The 19,663-nt window shown below is 46.9% G+C and overlaps 3 protein-coding genes across 7 annotated transcripts; all 3 read right to left on the bottom strand.

The window, feature by feature from the left end:
* Positions 1 to 1,364: 1,364 nt before the first annotated feature.
* On the bottom strand, positions 1,365 to 19,323 carry LOC135105151 (sarcoplasmic reticulum histidine-rich calcium-binding protein-like). 5 transcript variants are annotated; one of them, XM_064013209.1, is made up of 9 exons: positions 19,205 to 19,323; positions 6,707 to 6,783; positions 6,183 to 6,295; positions 5,959 to 6,059; positions 4,170 to 5,772; positions 3,389 to 3,445; positions 2,640 to 2,761; positions 1,966 to 2,086; positions 1,365 to 1,626 (listed from the first exon to the last, which is right to left on the bottom strand). In XM_064013209.1, the coding sequence occupies exons 2-9, from the start codon at positions 6,780 to 6,782 to the stop codon at positions 1,495 to 1,497; spliced, it is 2,325 nt and encodes a 774-aa protein (XP_063869279.1). In that variant the 5' UTR covers position 6,783; positions 19,205 to 19,323; the 3' UTR covers positions 1,365 to 1,494. The 5 variants fall into 5 exon arrangements, with proteins under 5 accessions (XP_063869279.1, XP_063869275.1, XP_063869277.1 ...); XM_064013205.1 differs by lacking the exon at positions 19,205 to 19,323 and adding an exon at positions 9,148 to 9,293; XM_064013207.1 differs by lacking the exon at positions 19,205 to 19,323 and adding an exon at positions 8,824 to 8,827.
* LOC135105152 (2-Hydroxyacid oxidase 1-like) lies at positions 10,156 to 11,536 on the bottom strand. Its single transcript, XM_064013210.1, has 3 exons — positions 11,407 to 11,536; positions 10,699 to 10,854; positions 10,156 to 10,369 (listed from the first exon to the last, which is right to left on the bottom strand). The coding sequence occupies exons 2-3, from the start codon at positions 10,833 to 10,835 to the stop codon at positions 10,171 to 10,173; spliced, it is 336 nt and encodes a 111-aa protein (XP_063869280.1). The 5' UTR covers positions 10,836 to 10,854; positions 11,407 to 11,536; the 3' UTR covers positions 10,156 to 10,170.
* Positions 16,202 to 18,145, bottom strand: LOC135105149 (SHC-transforming protein 1-like). Its single transcript, XM_064013203.1, has 3 exons — positions 17,924 to 18,145; positions 17,305 to 17,415; positions 16,202 to 16,829 (listed from the first exon to the last, which is right to left on the bottom strand). Exons 1-3 carry the CDS (start codon positions 18,128 to 18,130, stop codon positions 16,698 to 16,700), a joined length of 450 nt encoding a protein of 149 aa, XP_063869273.1. The 5' UTR covers positions 18,131 to 18,145; the 3' UTR covers positions 16,202 to 16,697.
* Positions 19,324 to 19,663: the final 340 nt, after the last annotated feature.

The following is a 19,663-nucleotide window of genomic DNA, read 5'->3' as shown; positions in this document are numbered from 1 at the left end:
GAGAGAGGGAGGCAGGGAGGGAAAGGTAAGAGAGGAGGAAGGAAAGAAGGTCAAGACGTCCTCAAGGGCACCTCAGACTCTCAGGTGTATGTGTGTGTGTGTGTGCGTGTGTGTGTGTGTGTGTCTTTGTTGCAATAAAGGAGAGGAAATAGATTGGCTTGTACTATTTTTGGATGGCAGCAGAGTGGTTGGTTAGTAGGGGTGGTGCTCTCTCTCTCTCTCTCTCTCTCTCTCTCTCTCTCTCATGTAAGAAAATAAGGAGAAAGAAAAAGTTATCACATTTTCACCTCATCAAAAGCAGACAGACAAATAAACACAAGAACAAATCCTGCGTTCTAGTTTTCCTCCACCGATCTCACAATTTTTTTTTTGAGTCACAGAGTATAGATGTTTTTGAGTGCTTCCTTTCACTTGCAAATTGGAGCTCTCCCACACACACACACACACACACACACACACACACACACACACACACAGCCCTCATTAGCCAAGGTACGAGACGAAAGAGCCATGAAAGAAGAAAGAAAAATAATAATAAATAAATAAACTAGCACGTACTCCAAGGAACAGAATTTAACAGTATTTGATCCGTACCCCCTTGATGTCATTGTGGCGAGACGAAACTTTTAATACGTCTGTCTCTATAATATTGTCCTACGGAAGGCGGTGGAGGCTGAGGGAAGCGCTCGTTGGGGAAGCAGAGAGAGAGAGAGAGAGAGAGAGAGAGAGAGAGAGAGAGAGAGAGAGAGAGAGAGAGAGAGAGAGGTACGTGTATGAGGAAGGCGGTGTTTGAATTCCTTCTAAATAACAGCTATCCAGTTTCGAAATAGCGATAGTTAGAAGATCAAGCTTTTACACACAAGGACTTGACTGATACGAAAACACAGTGTGGGGGGAGGGGGGATGTCTTCAGGTCCTCGCCCAACTCCTCTCCTCCTCCTCCTCCTCCTCCTCCTCCTCCTCCTCCTCCTCCTTTCACAATTTCCCTTAAATTCTTGAAAGACCACGAAAGATTATTCTACCACCTACCCTGTCTACCAGCTCACGGAGAGTAGATGGCCCTGAAAGTCTTCCCGTGTAGGAAAAAAATTGGGAATGCTGTAGGAAAGAAAAAAAAAACAATTAAGAAAACTTCCCAAAGATTAGAAGTAAAAGTTGGCAGAGTAGAGGATGGTGATGAGCACAGCGAGATTAATTAGAGGAGGAGAGAGAGAGAGAGAGAGAGAGAGAGAGAGAGAGAGAGAGAGAGAGAGAGAGAGAGAGAGAGAGAGAGAGAGACTATATGGGTAATCCAAGTACGCAATTCCACCACCTACAGGAAAGACACGTGATTTGCAAGGAGCTTTGAGAGAAAAACACCAATATAACCACTAATCTTTATTATAAACAAACACACACAAGAGAAAAAGAGAGAGAGAGAGAGAACGAGGAAGACAATCTAAAGAGCCCTAACTTTTCACTCGTCAAAGAGAACCACACTCATCCATTCGTCACTCATCCCTTGAACCTGTAAATACCCTCAGCCTGGATGTGGATGGTACAGCAGGCGAGGCGACCCCCAGCATTCCCCGTGGTGAGGCTGCCTTCGTTCCCACCAAGCCCCAGGTCATCCGGGCCTTCGTGTATCTGTAGGAGGTGGTGAAGAGGTGATGAGGTGAAGGGTAGTGGTGGTGGTTGGTGGTGTGGGGTGATAAGGGAGAGTTGTGGAGTGGTGTGGGGTTAGGAAGGTTTTTGTGTGGTGTGGAGCTATGAAGGGTGGTTGTGGAGGGTTGTGGATCGTGTACAGTTGTGGAGAAGGGGTCTGGGAAGAGTTGGGGGTTGTGGGGTGGTGTGGGGTGAAGACATGGCGATGTGGGGTGACGTAGGGTGTTGTGGAGTGCTTATGGGGTGACACACACACACACACACACACACACACACACACACACACACACACACACACACACACACACACACACCACCTACCACAATGGACTTCCCGGCGATGGTGGCTGGACCGCTGAATGTCACCTTGTCGTCTATCAAGAGGTAGTTCTTCAGTTTTCCGTGGCTGTCCACCTCGATGTTGCCGAGGTCGCCCACGTGTCTGCAGGGGAGAGGGAAGAAGGGAGAGGGGGTCATTTGGTTGTTTGTTTTGTTTATTTGTTGTGTTTGTATGTATTGCTTAAGTTCTGTTCCTGTTTCACTTTTTTTCTTTTCTTTTCTTCCTGGCTGTAATTCTGGTTTGTTTTTCTTTTATTTTTTTTCTGTTGTCTGTGTGCTGGTTAAGTTTTCTCCCTGTTTCTCAATCTTTATTATTTATTTTTCTCTCTTCTTTCTTTTTCCTGCTGAGAGTTCCCTTGTTCCTGTTATTTTCGTTTTTTCCCCCTTTTTTTCCTGTTATTTACGTATTAGTTAACTGTGTAAAGTGAAGCTTCCCTTATTGTCTCCCTATGTAAAGTCAATCTCGCCCTTTTATCTGCCTATAGAAAGTTAAGCTCTCCCTTTTGAATCCGTATGTAAAAATCAATCCTCCCTAGTATTTCCCTATTCTAAGTCGAATTCTCTCAAACAACCCCATTTTCTTTTGCATGAAATTACACGAGAGAAAACGGAGGCTCGCGGCATTGCACGGGGAACTATAACAAAAGTGGACTTGCCTGGTGTCGCTCTTGGGGCCTCCGTGAGTGGTGCCGAAGGGATTGAAGTGTGCCCCGGCGGTGATGCACTTGTCATCAGTGATGGGGGAGGCGTGGATGTGGAACCCGTGCACTCTTCCTTGCTGTGGAGGTGAAGAGAGAGAGAGAGAGAGAGAGAGAGAGAGAGAGAGAGAGAGAGAGAGAGAGAGAGAGAGAGAGAGAGAGAGAGAGAGAGAGAGAGAGAGAGAGAGAGAGAGAGAGAGACTATGTTAAGGTGCCATGGTTCAGCTGTTACAGTATTTTAGTTTCTTCGTTAAATCTAGTGTTCTTATCTTTTAATTATGCATTGTGTGTTGTGCCTCAGCTCGTTAAATGATAAATTGTTAGTAAGTTTGCCTTCTAGCTAAGTGTATAATAGACAGCTTTCTTCCTTAACCAGTGTTAGTGAGGCCTTCTTGTGATTCTGTGTGTTAGAAATGCTTCTTTTTCTTCCTCTGATGAAAGAGTATTACTTTATTAGCATTAAGTTCGTGTTCTGAAACGTTTCTGCGACCCAACAACAATGCTTCTCGAAGACTCTAATTAGTTAAGTTAAATGGGTTTTCAAAGATGTTTTTATGATTCTAGTAACAAATTAGCAACACTTCTACATTATTAACACGAAAATACACTCTTTATAACCCGGCTAAACATCTCTCAGTAGCCGTGGTGAGAGAGCAAGGCGTTTCAGAACACCGGCCTTAAGTCATACACTCTATATTGTCACGTACCGAGGGTTTGAAGCCGTGGAGGTTCAGGTGGAAGAAGACCGGGCCAGACTCGTCCTTCTGTAATGGCAAGGAGCGTTACTGCCCGTCCCTGCAGCCACCCTAAAGCTAACTAACTAACACTTCACCTCCTGTTTCTTCCTAGGAGCAGCACTGAGTTCAAACGTTTTATTTTATTTTTTTTTTCTCTCTCTCTCTCTTTTTTTTTAATTAGTTTTTGTACCGTTTCCTGACTTCCTAATATATAAATGAATAAGTAGATAAATAATATGCACGATGTAAGGATGGAAGTTACATGATTCAGTGAAATAAGGAGAGCAACAAGGAGTTAGAGAGGAGGAGGAGGAGGAATAGAAAGAGCGTAAAGAAAGAGTAGGGAAAAGAAGAGAAGGAATAGAAAGAGGAGGAAGTCGAAAAGTAAAAGGAAGAAGAACAAGGAGAACAAGAACAAGAACAAAAACACGGAGGAGAACGAGACTAATAAAAACAAGAATAAGAACAAGGAAGAGAAGAAGACCAACAAAAAAAAAGAATAATAAAAAAACAAGAACAAGAACAAGGAAGAGAAGAAGACCAGCAAAAGAAGACTAACAAAAACAAGAAGAACAAGAACAAAGAAGAGAAGACCAACAAAATACAAGAACAAGAACAAAAACATGAAGAGCAAGAAGACTAACAACAACAACAACAACAACAAGGAAAAGAAGACCAACACCACCACCACCACCACCACCACCACCAACAACAACAACAACAACAACAGCAAGAGCCACCACCGCCTTACCTTCTGCGAGGTAATGACAGATCCCCTCACAGTGCCGTTCGCCAGGTCTGCGTTTGGCTTCAGCTTGCAGTAGGAGTGTACCCACTCGTTCCTGAGGTCTGCCTCCTCCTGCCCGCGCCCCGGGGCTAGAGCCAGGCCAAACTTAGGAGCCAGCACGTTGCCAACCAGAGAGGGGCGGCTGGCGGGTGGAGGAAGGCCTTCAAAATGATCGTGGAGGCCGTGTCTGTCATGGGCGTCCTGCTCATGGTGGTGGTGGTGGTCGTCATGGTGGTGGTGGTCGTGGTCGTGGCTGTGGTCGTGTCCCTCTTCGTGTTGGTGGGAATCCTGCCTGTGGTCGTGCCCCTCATGGTCGTGGGTGTCGTCTGAGTGGTCGTGCCCTTCGCCATGTTCACTGTGGTCCTGCCTGTGGTCGTGTCCCTCGTGGTCGTGGGTGTCGCCAGAGTGGTCGTGTTCATGGTGGTGGCTCTCGTCGTGCTGGTGGGAGTCCTGGCTGTGGTCGTGTCCCTCGTGGCTGTGGCTGTCGCCAGAGTGGTCGTGTCCTTTGCCATGACTGTGGTCGTCATGATGGTGGTGATCGTCGTGGCCGCCATGTTGGTGGTCGTCGTGGTGGTGGTGGTCGTCATGGTGGTGGCGGTCGTGGTCGTGGCTGTGGTCGTGCCCCTGTTCGTGTTGGTGGGAATCCTGACTGTGGTCGTGCCCCTCATGGTCGTGAGTGTCGTCTGAGTGGTCGTGCCCTTCGCCATGTTCACTGTGGTCCTGCCTGTGGTCGTGTCCCTCGTGGTCGTGGGTGTCGCCAGAGTGGTCGTGTTCATGGTGGTGGCTCTCGTCGTGCTGGTGGGAGTCCTGGCTGTGGTCGTGTCCCTCGTGGCTGTGGGTGTCGCCAGAGTGGTCGTGTCCTTGGCCATGGCTGTGGTCGTCATGGTGGTGGTGGTCGTCGTGGCCGCCATGTTGGTGGTCGTCGTGGTGGTGGTGGTGGTCGTCGTGGCCGCCATGGTGGTGGTCGTCGTGGCCGCCATGGTGGTGGTCGTCGTGGCCGCCATGGTGGTGGTCATCGTGACTGTGGTCGTGCCCTTCATGGGCGTGGGTGTCTCCAGAGTGGTCGTGTGCCTCGCCTTCGTTGTCTGAGTCATCGTCGTCTCCGCTATCATCCTCTCCACTCTCGTCGTCGTCGTTGTCGTCGTCGTCATCGTCGTGTCGGTGGTTGTCTTTGCTGTGGTCGTGTCCCTCGTGTTCGTGAGTGTCTGCCGAGTGGTCGTGGTCTCCGCCGTGGTGGTGATGGTCGTGCTCATGCCCTCCATCGTGGTGGTGGTCGTCGTTGTGGTGGTGATGGTCGAGATGGCCATCGTCGTGGTGGTGGTCATCGTGGCTGTGGTCGTGGCCGTGGTGGTCGTCGCCATGGTGGTGGTGATCGTCGTCGTGGCCGTGGTCGTGGCCGTGGTCGTGGCCGTGCTGTTCGTCGCCATCGTTGTGGTGGTGGTCGTCGTGGCCGTGGTCGTGGCCATGGTCGTGGCCGTGGTCGTGACCGTGGTCGTGGCCGTGGTGGTCGTCGCCATCATGGTGGTTGTGGTCGTCGTGGTGGTGCTCGTGGAAGTGCTCCAGGTGTCTGAAAGTAGAATTTACACCTGGTGGACTGGGCGAGGCACGACTGAGGGAAGTCACTCTCTCTCTCTCTCTCTCTCTCTCTCTCTCTCTCTCTCTCTCTCTCTCTCTCTCTCTCTCTCTCTCTCTCTCTCTCTCTCTCTCTCTCTCTCTCTCTCTCTCTCTCTCTCTCTCTCTGCACTGTACTCACTGGAGTGCCTGAGAGTTGTGGTGGTCGTTGTGGCCCTCGTGTGGGCGTTGGTAGGCGTGCACCAGCATCTCGTGTTGCAGCTTGTCCACCTCCTGGGTCACCTGTGGGCGCAAGGAGGGACTCAGGCACAGGGGATGGTCAGTAAAGAGTCAGTAGATGGTCTGGTTACTTTAAATGGTGTGTTTACTTAGAATGGTCCATCTACTTGTCACCTCGCCCCTCACCTGGTCGTGGGGAGGGTCGCCGTGTCGATGGTCCGCCACGTCATGCCGCAGCCTCTCCACCTCCTCCCACAGCGACGTCAGGTTGCTCAGTACATAGTTGAGGTCGTAGTCAGCTGAAGGAAAGGGGCTTTGTTTAGGCTCTGTTCAGGTGGACCGTGGTGCTTTGAGGGTTGTTTGTCGTGAAGCAACAACAATAACAGTTGCTATTACTGCTGCTGCTGCTGCTACTGCTTCTACTGCTACTATTACTACTGCTGCTGCTGCTGCTGCTGCTGCTGCTGCTGCTGCTGCTGCTGCTGCTGCTGCTGCTGCTGTTGCTGCTGCTGCTACTGCTACTACTGCTACTACTACTACTACTACTACTACTACTACTACTACTACTACTACTACTACTACTACTACTACTACTACTACTACTACTACTACTACTACTACTACTACTACCACAAAATAATAATAATATAACTATAACAACAACAACAACAACAACAAGAGCACCATCACCACTAATACTCGGCTCTCACCTTCCATAGACACCGGAATGGCCATGCAGGAGGCCGCCATCAGCAGCACCAGTCCCGTCAGCACGTGTGGATGCATGCTGCGGAGAGGTAAGTCACCATCAGCGGGGCACCACCACATTACGAGTATATATATTCACACAAACTTGTACCTTTCCACAAGCCAATGAAAGTAACACTAGACTTTTACAATGAATTAAATTAAACATGTCCTGGGGATCTCTATTCAAAGCAGTACAGCTGAATGTCATAGTACCGTGATTCGCCCACGTCACCTCCTTATCTTCGCCACCTCGCGCGAGGCAGAACGCCGCAGCTCAGCGTGAGTGTGTGTGGCAGGAGGGGATGGGTGGGTGTAGAGGGGCTGGGTAGGTGGGGGACTCAGCGCGGAGTGTGTGGGCAGGAGGTGATGGTGGGTGTGGGGACGCGGGGTTAGGGTTGAGTGGGGAACGTAATGGTGACGGACATGAAAGTGATCGTAAGTGTCTGCAGGAAGTGAAATGATTTACTTATTCAATTTGTTTATTTAATTATTTATTAGTCTGTTTATTTATGGAAAATGCAATAAAGCTTGGACGTAAGAGAGTGTTCCTTGTGGTGCAGATATCAACTGACTGCAGCGAGCGTGGGCACTACTAGGGCCTGCCCGACCACGCCATGCTAGGCCACGCCACGCCATGCGCTGACCACATCCGCCCCGTCGCGATATGATGCCTCGCCGGACGCGGAAGTGCCACTTGTCCGTGTCCTCGCCGAGTGTCGTCCTCCCCCAACACTTGACGCACAGCATGAGGCAACAGAAGGGTGTGCGAGGAGGGAATCCTTGGGGCAAGCAGCCAGAGGACAGACACCCCCCGCCGTCACGGGGAGGCACTATGCTCCTGGCTTGGTAACCGCCGGTCAGGGCCACCCACCAGTCACCAGCCCTCAAGGTCCATCTCGCCGGCCAGTCTGTCTGCGAGGGGCTTGTGTCTCATCAGAAGTGCTTATTGCGACATTACGTCTTGCTAACTAAATCCAAGTACCAAACAGGTTTATCCTGAAATATTGACATTTTAGTGAAAGAATTTGATTGCAGCCTAAACAGACAACAGAGTCACGTAACTTCATTAGGTTACGTCACCACACAGCTAATTGCCCCCACTGAGGTCCTGCGCCATTGTGTAAACCATCAACCTCCCCACTACATAAAGCACGGGTCTGAGGGCTGCAGACACCCCCTCGTGGCACTGAATGGCAGAATGTGAAGGTTCACTCGGCTGAAGCGGCGTCACTGTCTCCAGATTTGATATCGCTAATCAAACATGACCTTGTGGCGGCCTGACGGGATCCTTCATGTATGTGTGTGTGTGTGTGTGTGTGTGTTTGTGTGTGTGTGTGTGTGTGTGTGTGTGTGTGTGTGTGTGTGTGTGTGTGTGTGTGTGTGTGTCACATGGCCTTGACTGTCTGTAGGGACAAGGCTGATAGGACGGTGGGTGCATTCTTCCCGCCATTGCCATGTGTGTGGAGGGACGCAGGGCGGGAAGGGGGGAGCAGCAGGGCGGGAGAGGCAGAGCGACGAAACAGGATGATGGGACGAACCGTGAATGTGTGTGTGTGTGTGTGTGTGTGTGATCTACCATATTCGATGTCAATAGTTCCGAGACTGTTTTGAAACGCTTGAAACTTCTGAAAGGACGATTTTCAAGGGCTCCAGGAAGATTAATCTGGTTCTGATGGGTTGTTTTCCCATTACTGATGCAGAATCTTTGTTAAACCTTCGCTGGAATCATGAAAACACCTTTGGAAGCCTCAGGAATTTTCACTGGAGCCTGATGAAAGTAGTCAAGACAGGACGCCAACACTTTTATAATCTGGCATCTTAAAAACAGAGTTGCGTAAGAATAAAGAATTAATTTGCTGCGCGTTTTCAAACAAGACAGGAATGCGTAAGCCAATCAGCGTCGTAATAGATTTCCATTTGCATTTCTGTGATCCTTTTTCTATGTCCCTCTGGTTTACTTTCTCCTCTGTTTCTCTTTCCGTGTGTTCAGCTTTCTCTCTTCGAGGCAGCACCGCCCAGTGGCAGTGTTATCATGCCCGCGAGCCTGCAGGTGGACAGGAGTACTGAGCCAGTGTCCGTGACGCTGATTACTGTCTCTCTGGGAGGGAGGTCACCGTGACAACACACTGATGGAAATCTGCAGTGTTTGGCCCTCAGGAACACCAAACTCTAAATTGTTGTAGTGTTCACTCAGCACTCCTGCAGTACATTCATTTTACTGTGTTTTCCCTTCGGCTGCTCGCTCTCTCGTGTTCCTTAACTTGAGAGTCTCCCTTTTACGAGACTCCATTTACGTCACGAGAGTCTTAATTGAACCTTGAAGCACACACATACACACCTACCCACCCACCCACAACACACACACATACACACACAGGGCAGGCGGGGGTGGCATACTCACGTGACGCTGGACAAGGCCTTACTGAGGTTCTTTGTGCCCAGACCACCTTACTAAATATCCCAAGCTGCCGCACGCCGCCCGGCACCTCGAGGCCACAGGACACCACGCCCCGCCACGCCTCCACCGCCTCTGCACTCCACTCCCCCCTCATTGTAGCACATCCTCGGTCACTTACACCATCTGGCACTCTGTGAACTCCCCTCCTTTACTCCCTCGCTCCTTGCGTCACAACGCCTCCTCTCATACCGTGTTCGAAGCCTCACGGACGCCGCCCTCTGCCCTTCACTCTTCTTTTTTTTTTTTTATGTAGGAAGAACACTGTCCAAGGGCAACAAAAATCCAATAAAAAAAATGCCCACTGAAATGCCAGTCCCACAAAAGGGTCAAAGCAGTGGTCAAAAATTGATGAATAAGTGTCTTGAAACCTCCCTCTTGAAGGAATTCAAGTCATAGGAAGATGGAAATACAGAAGCAGGCAGGGAGTTCCAGAGTTTACCAGAGAAAGGGATGAATGATTGAAAATACTGGTTAACTCTTGCGTTAGAAAGGTGGACAGAATAGGGGTGAGATAAAGAAGAAAGTCTTGTGCAGCGAGGCCGCGGAAGGAGGCATGCAGTTAGCAAGATCAGAAGAGCAGTTAGCATGAAAATAGCGGTAGAAGACAGCTAGATATGCAACATTGCGGCGGTGAGAGAGAGGCTGAAGACAGTCAGTTAGAGGAGAGGAGTTGATGAGACGAAAAGCTTTTGATTCCACCCTGTCTAGAAGAGCACTATGAGTGGAACCCCCCCAGACATGTGAAGCATGCTCCATACATGGACGGATAAGGCCCTTGTACAGAGTTAGCAGCTGGGGGGGTGAGAAAAACTAGCGGAGACGTCTCAGAACACCTAACTTCATAGAAGCTGTTTTAGCTAGAGATGAGATGTGAAGTTTACCTTTTTTTTTTTGTAGGACGCTATTTGTTTGTGCTATGGAGAGTTTTGTATTGTAGTATATTAACAAACATGTAATACCTTGCTATTAAACATTTATCAAGAGAAAATATACATATAGTAGTGACGGCTTACCTCGTGCTGTGGCCACCTCCCCTTCATTATGGGCCATGCGCTGCATGGCTGTTGGGGCCACCCCAAAGGGCACAGCGACTTTGTGGCCCAACAGTGTGGTGGCTAGACTGCAGTGAGACACGTCACGCAAGAACCTGGGGCGAATGTACCACCTAGGGAAGGAAGAGAGGGAAGAGTAGGACAGATAGCGAAGCAAAAGACAGACTGGAAATACTGGAGAGAAATAAAAGTAACAGCAGTTATCGTTGCATTGAGAAGCACACTCGTGTACTGAAGTGCACACGTACACACTATTGTTCCGGCACCTAAACTGTCTTGGGAAGGTGTTGGTGCATATATGTTTGTTTTCTTTACAAGTACTATGAATATGGTAAAAATTACATATTTTGCTGTGGCAGAAACAAGCCTTGCATTACCCTACCCTGATCTTGCCTCATCACCGTCCCACACACCTGCATCCCTTTCCTTGCCCTCTCCATACCTCTCCATAGCCTCTTTGTTTTCCCTCAGAGTGACCTCGTCCAGGGCGCCAGACTGATAGTAGTCCAGGGTGTTTTTGTTGAGGTGCTGGCGAGCCTCCTTCTCATAGTCCTGCACACACACCAGCTGCTTGCTCATCTTGGCGGCCGGGGAGGGACTGGGGGAAAGGATTTCACAGTGAGCATTGAACTTGCTTGGGAAACTAGAGTGGAAATTTAGGATTAGTTGATATTGTAATGCTCATGAGAAGGATCTATACTGTGGGGCTGCGTCACATGGGAAAATCAGGTTCGGGGAGGGAGTCTTTAGCTGGCATGACTGGCAGCATCCATAACAAAGGGTCACCCTGAAATCAAGCTTACAGCCTGTCAGAGAATGGCATAAAGGGAGGAAACATTTTCCCATCAGAGACAATAAGAGTTAAACAAAATGATGATGATATTTATGTCTGATGAATGCATTTCATGTGACAAAAGAAAGAAGTTTCTCTAGTGAATAAAAATATACTACTTGTATTAGATAAAAAGTGATAAAAGCCAGGAGTGAATAACTATATTATATACTTTGAGGAAAACTGAATGAATATGTACATAGCAACTGATATATGGAGACAGGGCCACATGCAGTGCTTCTCGGAAGCCCAACTAGGTAAACACACACACACACACACACACACACACAGTCCACAGTGGAGGGAATCTCTCTTTACCTTGAGTGCAGTTGATGCAGTGCTGTGCCTCTCACCACCACCACCACCGCCAGGCCTGTAGCTGCAGCCAGTGTTGTGATCACGCTGGTGATTTATCCCCGTGACCTTGGCGTCCATCCCACATCCCAGTTCCTATATTACCTGCAGCTGGTCATCCCATCCCTGGAAGATCATGAGTTATGCAGCCACCGTCTTGAAGGCTTCATGAGCAGCGGCATTACCATTCCTGTCACTAGCTTGACTGTTGTCACCAGACTCGAGAAACTGTTCATTGAAAATTGTTGAAATATCTAGGATAGGTACTGTATTCCTCAAAACTTTTAATGAGGTGGTTAGCATTACTATTTTTATGATAGTTATAATGATCATGATAGAATTTTACTATGGCTGTTTAGTAATGTTCTGTTATTATTATTATTATTTTTATTATCATTATTATTATTATTGTTATTATTATAATAATAATAATAATAATAATAATTATTATTATTATTATTATTATTATTACTACTACTACTACTGTTATACTCAGGGAAGGTTCTCCCCTTCAAGGAGGCCTGATCAGGACTTAATTTTGAAGCTTCTCACGTATCCTCACCTGCATTTTTCTTGGGGCCAATTCAAGTGTTTTAAAACTTGTACTGTGTGTGTGTGTGTGTGTGTGTGTGTGTGTGTGTGTGTGTGTGTGTGTGTGTGTGTGTGTGTGTGTGTGTATGTGTGTGTGTGTGTGTGTGTGTGTATATGTGTGTGTGTGTGTGTGTGTGTGTGTGTATGTGTGTGTGTGTGTGTGTGTGTGTGTGTGTGTGTGTGTGTGTGTGTGTGTGTGTGTGTGTGTGTGTGTGTGTGTGTGTGACAATAAATTATCTGCTTTCAAAATATACTGTAGAAAAAAAAATAAAGTGAGTAAAGACATCACGAGCTGCAATGACTATGTATTCGGGACCCCAGAGAGAGAGAGAGAGAGAGAGAGAGAGAGAGAGAGAGAGAGAGAGAGAGAGAGAGAGAGAGAGAGCGTCCCAAACATTTACAAAGAATGAAGCAAGGAAGGTGTGGGAGTGGGATAGATACGAACTTTTGGTTGTAGGCCACTGGGAATGAATGGAAAGATGCTAAAGTAGGATGTAGTGGTATTGTCGACACTGTACTGAGCTGAAACATGAAATACGAAAAGGGGAGATGGAGTGTATTGGAGATGAAGTGTCTGAAGAAAGTAAGTAAAGTGAGAAATGAGGAAATATGTTGAAATGCTGTTTGAAGAAGGATGACTGATCAAACGGAGGAGAGATTATGATAATTTGGGCGTGTAAGGAGCACGGAAGGAGAGCAACTGGTGAGGAAGATAACTGGGTCAAGCTGAGAGAGGCGTAAAGCTTAGAGGAAGACCAAGAATGGGATGAATGGATGATGTGGAGAGAGTAATGGAAAGGGAGATGTCAGTGGAGTCGTGAATAATAAAAGCATTCAGATTTTTCAGAAGCTGCATAAAAAAAAAAAGCCCAGAGGAAAAAAAAATATAAGATAACTAAATCAAACGAACACTTATTTCTACGTCACCATTGCCGTAAGAAATCAGAAGCAAACAAAACAATGCCTCATGTGCTGCTAATAACTCAGGCCCGCGAGAAACAATGGGTCTGGTAGCAGTCTTCGTTACAATGCAGACGTCATACAACCCAGGCGATATATTGGTTCATGGATGTTGCGTCTCGGCAGAAATTACGAGGCAGTCTGCGTGTGTCGGCCCAAGGTTATGTGGTGCATGTACTGCATGTATGAATAGCTCCTGCCTGGACATCTTTCAGTTATTTTCCATCAGTTTGTTGGAAAAGCGAGGCATCTAAGATGGAGACTGAATGATGCTTTAGCTATTTACTATTTTTTTAATGCAGAAATCCAGTCCTCTTACGTTTATTTGCAAATGTAAATGCGAAATGTTTTCATATATTAATTTATTTACTTAGTTGCTTTGGTTAGCTTCAAATTCATTCAGCTCATTAATTTCAGTGCTGACGTACTGAGTACATCGCAATCTGAAAAAAAAAAAAGTCATATTTTGCCGAGTCAGTCTGGAAATCAGGTTAAGGTTATTTACACAAACCCCACTTTGTTAGTTAGCTAATTATCTTATTACACTCCAAAATAAGTAAATAAGTATAGTTCGAGCAGCTGGACGCCTCACTTTAGCGTTGCGTCATTGTCTCCACCGAGTCTGACCGAGCGGGCGAGGAGGCGGGCGTCTCTTAAGGTGTCTCAGTGCTGACAAAATCCGTAATTATTTATCCATATGCCACAAATTGCCCTTAGACTAAATTATGTGTGTGATAATGTTCGCATTTGATTATCTAGGGCAGTGTTTCTCAACCAGCGTTCCCGTCAAGAGGTCGCTAAGGCTTCCGAGAGAAACTGATGCATTGGGTAGTGTTTTTTTTAATAACTTTTGTTCAGTTTTATATTCGTAATGTTGCTATACACGCACAGTATGTTGTCTGAAAATCCTTGGTTATTATGCTAAAGGTTTCAACCCCTTACATCATTTAGAATTATAATAATCGTAGGTGACGTATTTAGCGATGTCTGTTTGTCGCCTGTGTGAAAACTCCTACTATTGCAACGATTCCACAAGGGCGAAAAAAACAAGCTACACACTGAACGAAAGGTCTGGTATGTACTCACAAAAAAAAAAAAAGCTAAATAAATCATTATCAAATAAATAAAAAAAAATAAAAAGGATCGATATATGAAAAAAAAACTATCCACCGTGAAATATACGCTTTTATTTTATTTTATTTTTTCTTTAATGTTCAAGTTGATCATAAAGCAGCCGCGTGAGATCTTTTGCTGCTAGGCACGAGGCGCGTGGCCTCCACACTTTACACCGCAGGCATGAGGAAGGAGGAAAAGAAGGAAAGAAATTGTGTGTGTGTGTGTATGCAAGAAACTGCCTGTTGGGTTGTATAATGAGGAGTCTGTCACCATGCCAACAAGGGCAGGTCTGAAGGATGAGACGAGTGACCAGTGGGAGGTGACTGGGGTGACTTATCAACAGCACGCTGGTGGGAGCTACATGTTGCTAAAGATGATCATTGTTCAAATTTGTCACAGAACAGATGTACATACATACGTACATATTTATAACGATAAAATGCGTGTGTGAAATAATAGTTAATAATTGAGTCAATATCTTTTGGCACACACAACATTAAAATACCTGGACTGTATGTATTGATGTATGCTTGTATGTATGTGTCCTGTCATGTTATGTACAATTAAATTTAAACCTTAATAGTGAATCAATTACAGTAGTATTTTACAACATATAATACACTTAACTAAATGAGGACAGAGTCACTTCTAGAGGCTACAAGGCAAGATTTGTCAATTATCGACACACAGTCATGGGGTGTAGCAAAAATATCTGTTGAAAAATAGACCTTAGTAGTGGTTGGCTCACTGATATTGTGAAGTGGGTGGCTCCCCCCCCTCACCTCCTCCTCCACCTACTCCTCCCCGGCCCTACGTTACATTATGTCTTTGGTTTAGTGACCTAGTTGGGGTTTACCAGTAAGAAAACCTATTGCTCTCTGAATCACGCACACACACCTGCAGGCACCCACGCACACCTGCCGCGCTGTCATGCTGCCACACAAGTGCAGGTATGGAGTGCAGGGCAAGTGTGCATGCAGTGGCGAGGTTGGCGGTGGTCAGTCTAAGTTATTGTGAGAGGGACTCAAGGTGTGTATTGCTCCAGATGCAGTGCATTTCAGGCTTCCAAATGCAGCTTGTACTTCTCTATCCTCCATGCCAGCCTGGCCACTCTCCCTCCCTGTCTCTTGCAGTCCTTGCAAAACCCACATCTCCCATACCAAGTTCACTTGATTCTTCCCACAACACTCTATCACTCCTGCAACTCTAGCTTCATTCCATCCCTCTCAAGCCACACATAAAAGCAGGTGCCGACTGCCAAGAGCTTTTCAGTTTCCACTCTAGTGACACCTCTCAACAGCACCTTCTGTCTCCTTCTTCTCCTCCTCCTCAGTGGGGGAGATGTCTGTGTTACTCTGTGGTTGAGCTAGAGTTGGGGGCTCCCTGTTAATCTCTCTAGTTATGTGTGCTGTGTGCACATGCCTGTGTCAGTATATTGATGTGCATTTGTTATTCATACTGTTCAGTCTAGTGTCTATGAAGAGAAAATTCGCTGTGCCTTCCTAAACAGCTCACAGGCAGGGCATCAGTCACATTTTGCAGACAGCACAAGATACAAACTCAAAAGGCTTCTGTGGCACATTTTTTGCAACATGATTGTCTCAACTGCTCCCAAACTACCCTTGCCATGGCCATCCCTGAAACCCACAATGAGTGCTGCTCAAGACAGGGGAATATTTCACAGGCAAAACTATCAACAAAACTATCATGTACAATCGTAAGCTCCAACATTTAAGTACCAGTTCAATATTTTGTGCATCATGTAGAAAAATATAAATTCAAAAATCCAGAGTTACTCATCACCATTTGTGCTGAAATTGGACTCTTGTGACTTAAGGCTCAATTCTGCACTTTAGCTAGGCAGAGGAAAGCATGTGTGTACTTCAGATGTTTCTGATCCATCACAAGGGAAGATGTGGTAAGCACAGGGAACTCTCCAAGTATAAAATTCATGGCATTGAAAGTGGTGTCTCATGATTCAGTTTGTGGGAGTAGAACATCTGAAATGTTTCAGGCTAAGAATTGTAAAATGGGCAAGAACTAGTGTTTTTGTTGATTAGTTACCTTGGGTTGCATAAAGAGGTTCTCCACCGTGTGTGTGTGTGTGTGTGTGTGTGTGTGTGTGTGTGTGTGTGTGTGTGTGTGTGTGTGTGTGTGTGTGTGTGTGTGTGTGTGTGTGTGTGTGTGTGTGTGTTGGGAAGTTAGAGAGTGAGTATCATGAAGAAAGGCAGCATGTGCACACCATTGCACACACAGATCACAAACACACACACAGATAAGCCACCAACCAAACTTACTTCTTTGTACTACAGAGGAACACAGACTCCTACACTCCACCCTACCCTAGGACTCCCCCTCCCTCCCTTCCCCTCCCCCCACACACCCTGACTCACCCTCCCCCACACTCCCCTGGACCATAGAGTCACAGACATTAACACTGCACTAACTGGTACAAAATATAAGTTATGGTACTTGTGCGACGAAACACCTAAACGGACTGGCCTGGGGAGGTGGGTGGATGGGGTGGGGATCCTCTGATCCCCCACACCCTCCTCCCAGCCCATAGCCCCTCCACTGAACCCTGAGGCCTAGCGGGGGTGTCTTAGGACTGGGTTGCGCAGGAGGAGTGCTGACTCGGCAGACACAATGGGCAGCTCGTAGTCCCGGTGGTAGATGATGAGATGACTCACACTATCAAAGGTGCGTGATTTGGTCCTCACCTAGGGAAGGGAGGAAATTAGTGACAATAGGCAGGAGCACACTTGACAAACTGTTATGTCATTATTTAAAAAACAACGAAAGAAGCAGTGAATATCTAAAAAATAAGTATTTGTTAGTATATAAAGATTTCACTCCTGGACAAGGCAAGTTTCTCTAAAAGATTATTGTCTGTCCATGTCATTCTGCTGCAACAAAGTCTTCTTTGTTGTTTATGCACAATGATAAATACACAGTGGAAATGACTGCTGAGAAAAAGGTAAAAAACATAGCATCATGTAAGCAAGCCGGCTGCCTTCTCTGTTAGCTAAAAAGCTTACTCTCTTACGATAAAAGTTCACTGAAGAAATCCACGGTATTAAATATATGCAGCTGTGGCTTTGCTGGTACTTTGTATAGTATATTCATCAATACCGGTTTATCTGTGGTCACGTGGTGATCAGCAGCTTTAAGAGAAAGAAGGTACAGGTGACTCACCACTCCCTCAGGGTCCACAAGGAGAAGGTGCTTCTTGGTGTTGTTCTGCATCCCCGTCAAGACATACTGGCCCACTGTGCCCTGAGACTCCCGCACCAGGAAGTCCCCGTCCTGCAGGACAGATCAGTGGTTGGGCACAGGTGGACAGTGAGGAAGATAATAAATGAACAATGTGAAAAGAAAAGTGAGAAAATCCCAATATGTCTGTGTGAAGCACCAAGCTGCCCACAACCTTCCCTCTGGTCACCAGTATGGATGCCATAAAGCATGACCTGCTGGCAATCTTCTAGCTTTCCTCACTAAACTTTGGTCACCCTCTCTCTAGGGATTTAACAATGACCCAAAGCTTTATGAAATGAACAGCCAATCTTGTGCCACCATCTAAACAATTTTTCAACTGCTTTTCCATTTCACAGTCTTTTCATAAATTCAGTTTGAAGTTCCTCTTACTGAACAGGCAATTTAATAAATTTTATCTGGTAAAAACAGAAAAACAAAAAATAATTCCAAGCTTTCATTTATGAGCCTGACGTTTTTTGTAATGGGCAGCAGAGGCTGGAACAACACACCTCCTTCCTCCCCCCCCATGCCCCACACCCCCACAGACGCCCCAACACACCTGCCGTAGCAGCATCTCCGCCTCCTTCCTGCTTATGGCGCCGTGGAACCAGGGTTCACGCTGGAGCTGAAGCCGCTGGTTCAGAGGCAGAGGCTTGTTTGTCATTCCGACTGCTCCACTCGTAACAGTCCCTGTTCCTCCGACTGCTGCTGCTGCTGCTCCACTGGCTGAAGGAGCCACACCCCCACTCAGTTGAGACAGCTGCATGCTGAATGGCTCTGTGGGGCAGAGGTAACCTTCAGCCCCTGGACAGAATGACCACAAACAGCAGCCTACAACTCCTGAACACACTCACTATCCTGCTCCCTAAACACACAACCAAGATGACTTAGAGCACAGTATCACTCTGTGAGATAAATCATTCTCGTCCACAACATGAAGAAAGAACAATCACCATGATGGCTTACTTTCCATAATAATGCAAGAATACAACTGCTGAGTGAAAGGGGATACCGATAATATTACTTGAGAAATTATATAACCTTACATTGTCTGCCTCTGCCTCTGACTCTGTAGTCGTAGCCAGATAGTGGAAAACTCGGAAGATTCAAGAGCGCAGGCACAAGAGCAGGTTAAGTCATTGCGCACATAAACGCAGCATCCAGCTTTGGATCGAAAATGAGGATAGAGAAAGTAGGAGGGAACAGAAGAGGGGCTACTGTCAGTTGCCTCAGACACCTGAGTTTCAGTGAGGAAAAGAAGATGAGGTTTAGAAGAGCAGAGCTGTTGTTCTACAGATTGAAAATTAGGTCTTAGACCGCGAATGTTGCAGAAGTTAATTAATGAAGAAAAAGTTGAGGGGGGTGTCAAGACACTTAGGGCCGTCAACAGAAAGGCAGTCCGACCTGGGGACATTTATGGTCCCCTCCCCAGATGGGGACTACGAGGCTGGTGTAGGAGTCGCCATGATGATTTTAAAATTTTTGAGTGAAGGGTGTGTGTGTTATTAGGTGCTTGTAGTTTTGTGTGGAGGAAGAGAGTTGTCTTTAGAGGGCAGGCTGTGACTGCCCCCTTGTGTTGTGAGACACAAAGGGAAACGTTCAGTGAGGTCACAGCTGGGTTTGATGATAAGTTCACAGCACCCTCTGAACAGTGCTTTAGACCTCACTGAGAGTAATTATCGTTTCGGCAGGTGTCTACTGCCTCCTCCTGCTGTACCCGGGCCATGTACGAATAATCACGCGGGGCTTGGGAGCAGACTTGTTGCTTGGTGGTATTGGGCTGGGTGTTGGGGTGGGTTAGGCTAGTTAGGTTACGTTAGGTTTAGGCTTAGGTGGGGACCTGTTGCTTGGTGGGTGTTGGGGTAGATCAGGAGCGCTGTTCACCCCGCCAACAGTGCCGCGCAGCAAGAACAGACCAGTGAAGGTCGGTGCGAAGGGTCTTTGAGTCCTGTCGTTTGATTACTGTCTGAATCGTCCCGTCCGAGGCTGCTCCCCTCACTGCCTCACTGAGGGACGCGGCGTCCTTGCATCAACCGCTACGTAACCTTCAGGGTCAGTAATCAGGATGCGACAAGAAGTAACTGGTTCAAGCTACATGAGGTTAGGCTTAACAAAGAGCAGAAAAGAATGGAAAAGTCGAATGACGGAGGATGAGTGTCTTGAAACCTCCCTCTTGAAAGAGTTTATGAAAGAATTCATTTACTTATTATTACTATTATTTGTTATTGTTTCTCTTTTCTAGGAAATGTTGAAGACTGGAAGGTCGAAGAGATGGTGGAGGGAAGAGAGAGTATAGTAA

The sequence above is a fragment of the Scylla paramamosain genome, chromosome 11 (assembly GCF_035594125.1).
Source record: "Scylla paramamosain isolate STU-SP2022 chromosome 11, ASM3559412v1, whole genome shotgun sequence".
NCBI classification, from domain to species: domain Eukaryota; kingdom Metazoa; phylum Arthropoda; class Malacostraca; order Decapoda; family Portunidae; genus Scylla; species Scylla paramamosain.
Note: the sequence above shows the minus strand (reverse complement) of the source record. Positions and strands in the feature narration are given on the sequence as shown.

Excerpts from the sequence above, each read along its gene's own strand:
- LOC135105151 (XM_064013209.1), bottom strand. The coding sequence starts at position 6,782 with ATGCATCCACACGTGCTGACGGGACTGGTGCTGCTGATGGCGGCCTCC. Across the intron at positions 6,060-6,182 it reads GCGACCCTCCCCACGACCAG|GTGACCCAGGAGGTGGACAA; the intron begins GTGAGGGGCGAG and ends TTGCGCCCACAG. Across the intron at positions 1,627-1,965 it reads TCGCCGGGAAGTCCATTGTG|ATACACGAAGGCCCGGATGA; the intron begins GTAGGTGGTGTG and ends CACCTCCTACAG.
- LOC135105152 (XM_064013210.1), bottom strand. The coding sequence starts at position 10,835 with ATGAGCAAGCAGCTGGTGTGTGTGCAGGACTATGAGAAGGAGGCTCGC. Across the intron at positions 10,370-10,698 it reads AACAAAGAGGCTATGGAGAG|GTGGTACATTCGCCCCAGGT; the intron begins GTATGGAGAGGG and ends TTCCTTCCCTAG.
- LOC135105149 (XM_064013203.1), bottom strand. The coding sequence starts at position 18,130 with ATGCAGCTGTCTCAACTGAGTGGGGGTGTGGCTCCTTCAGCCAGTGGA. Across the intron at positions 17,416-17,923 it reads CGGAGATGCTGCTACGGCAG|GACGGGGACTTCCTGGTGCG; the intron begins GTGTGTTGGGGC and ends TCTGTCCTGCAG. Across the intron at positions 16,830-17,304 it reads TTGTGGACCCTGAGGGAGTG|GTGAGGACCAAATCACGCAC; the intron begins GTGAGTCACCTG and ends TCCCTTCCCTAG.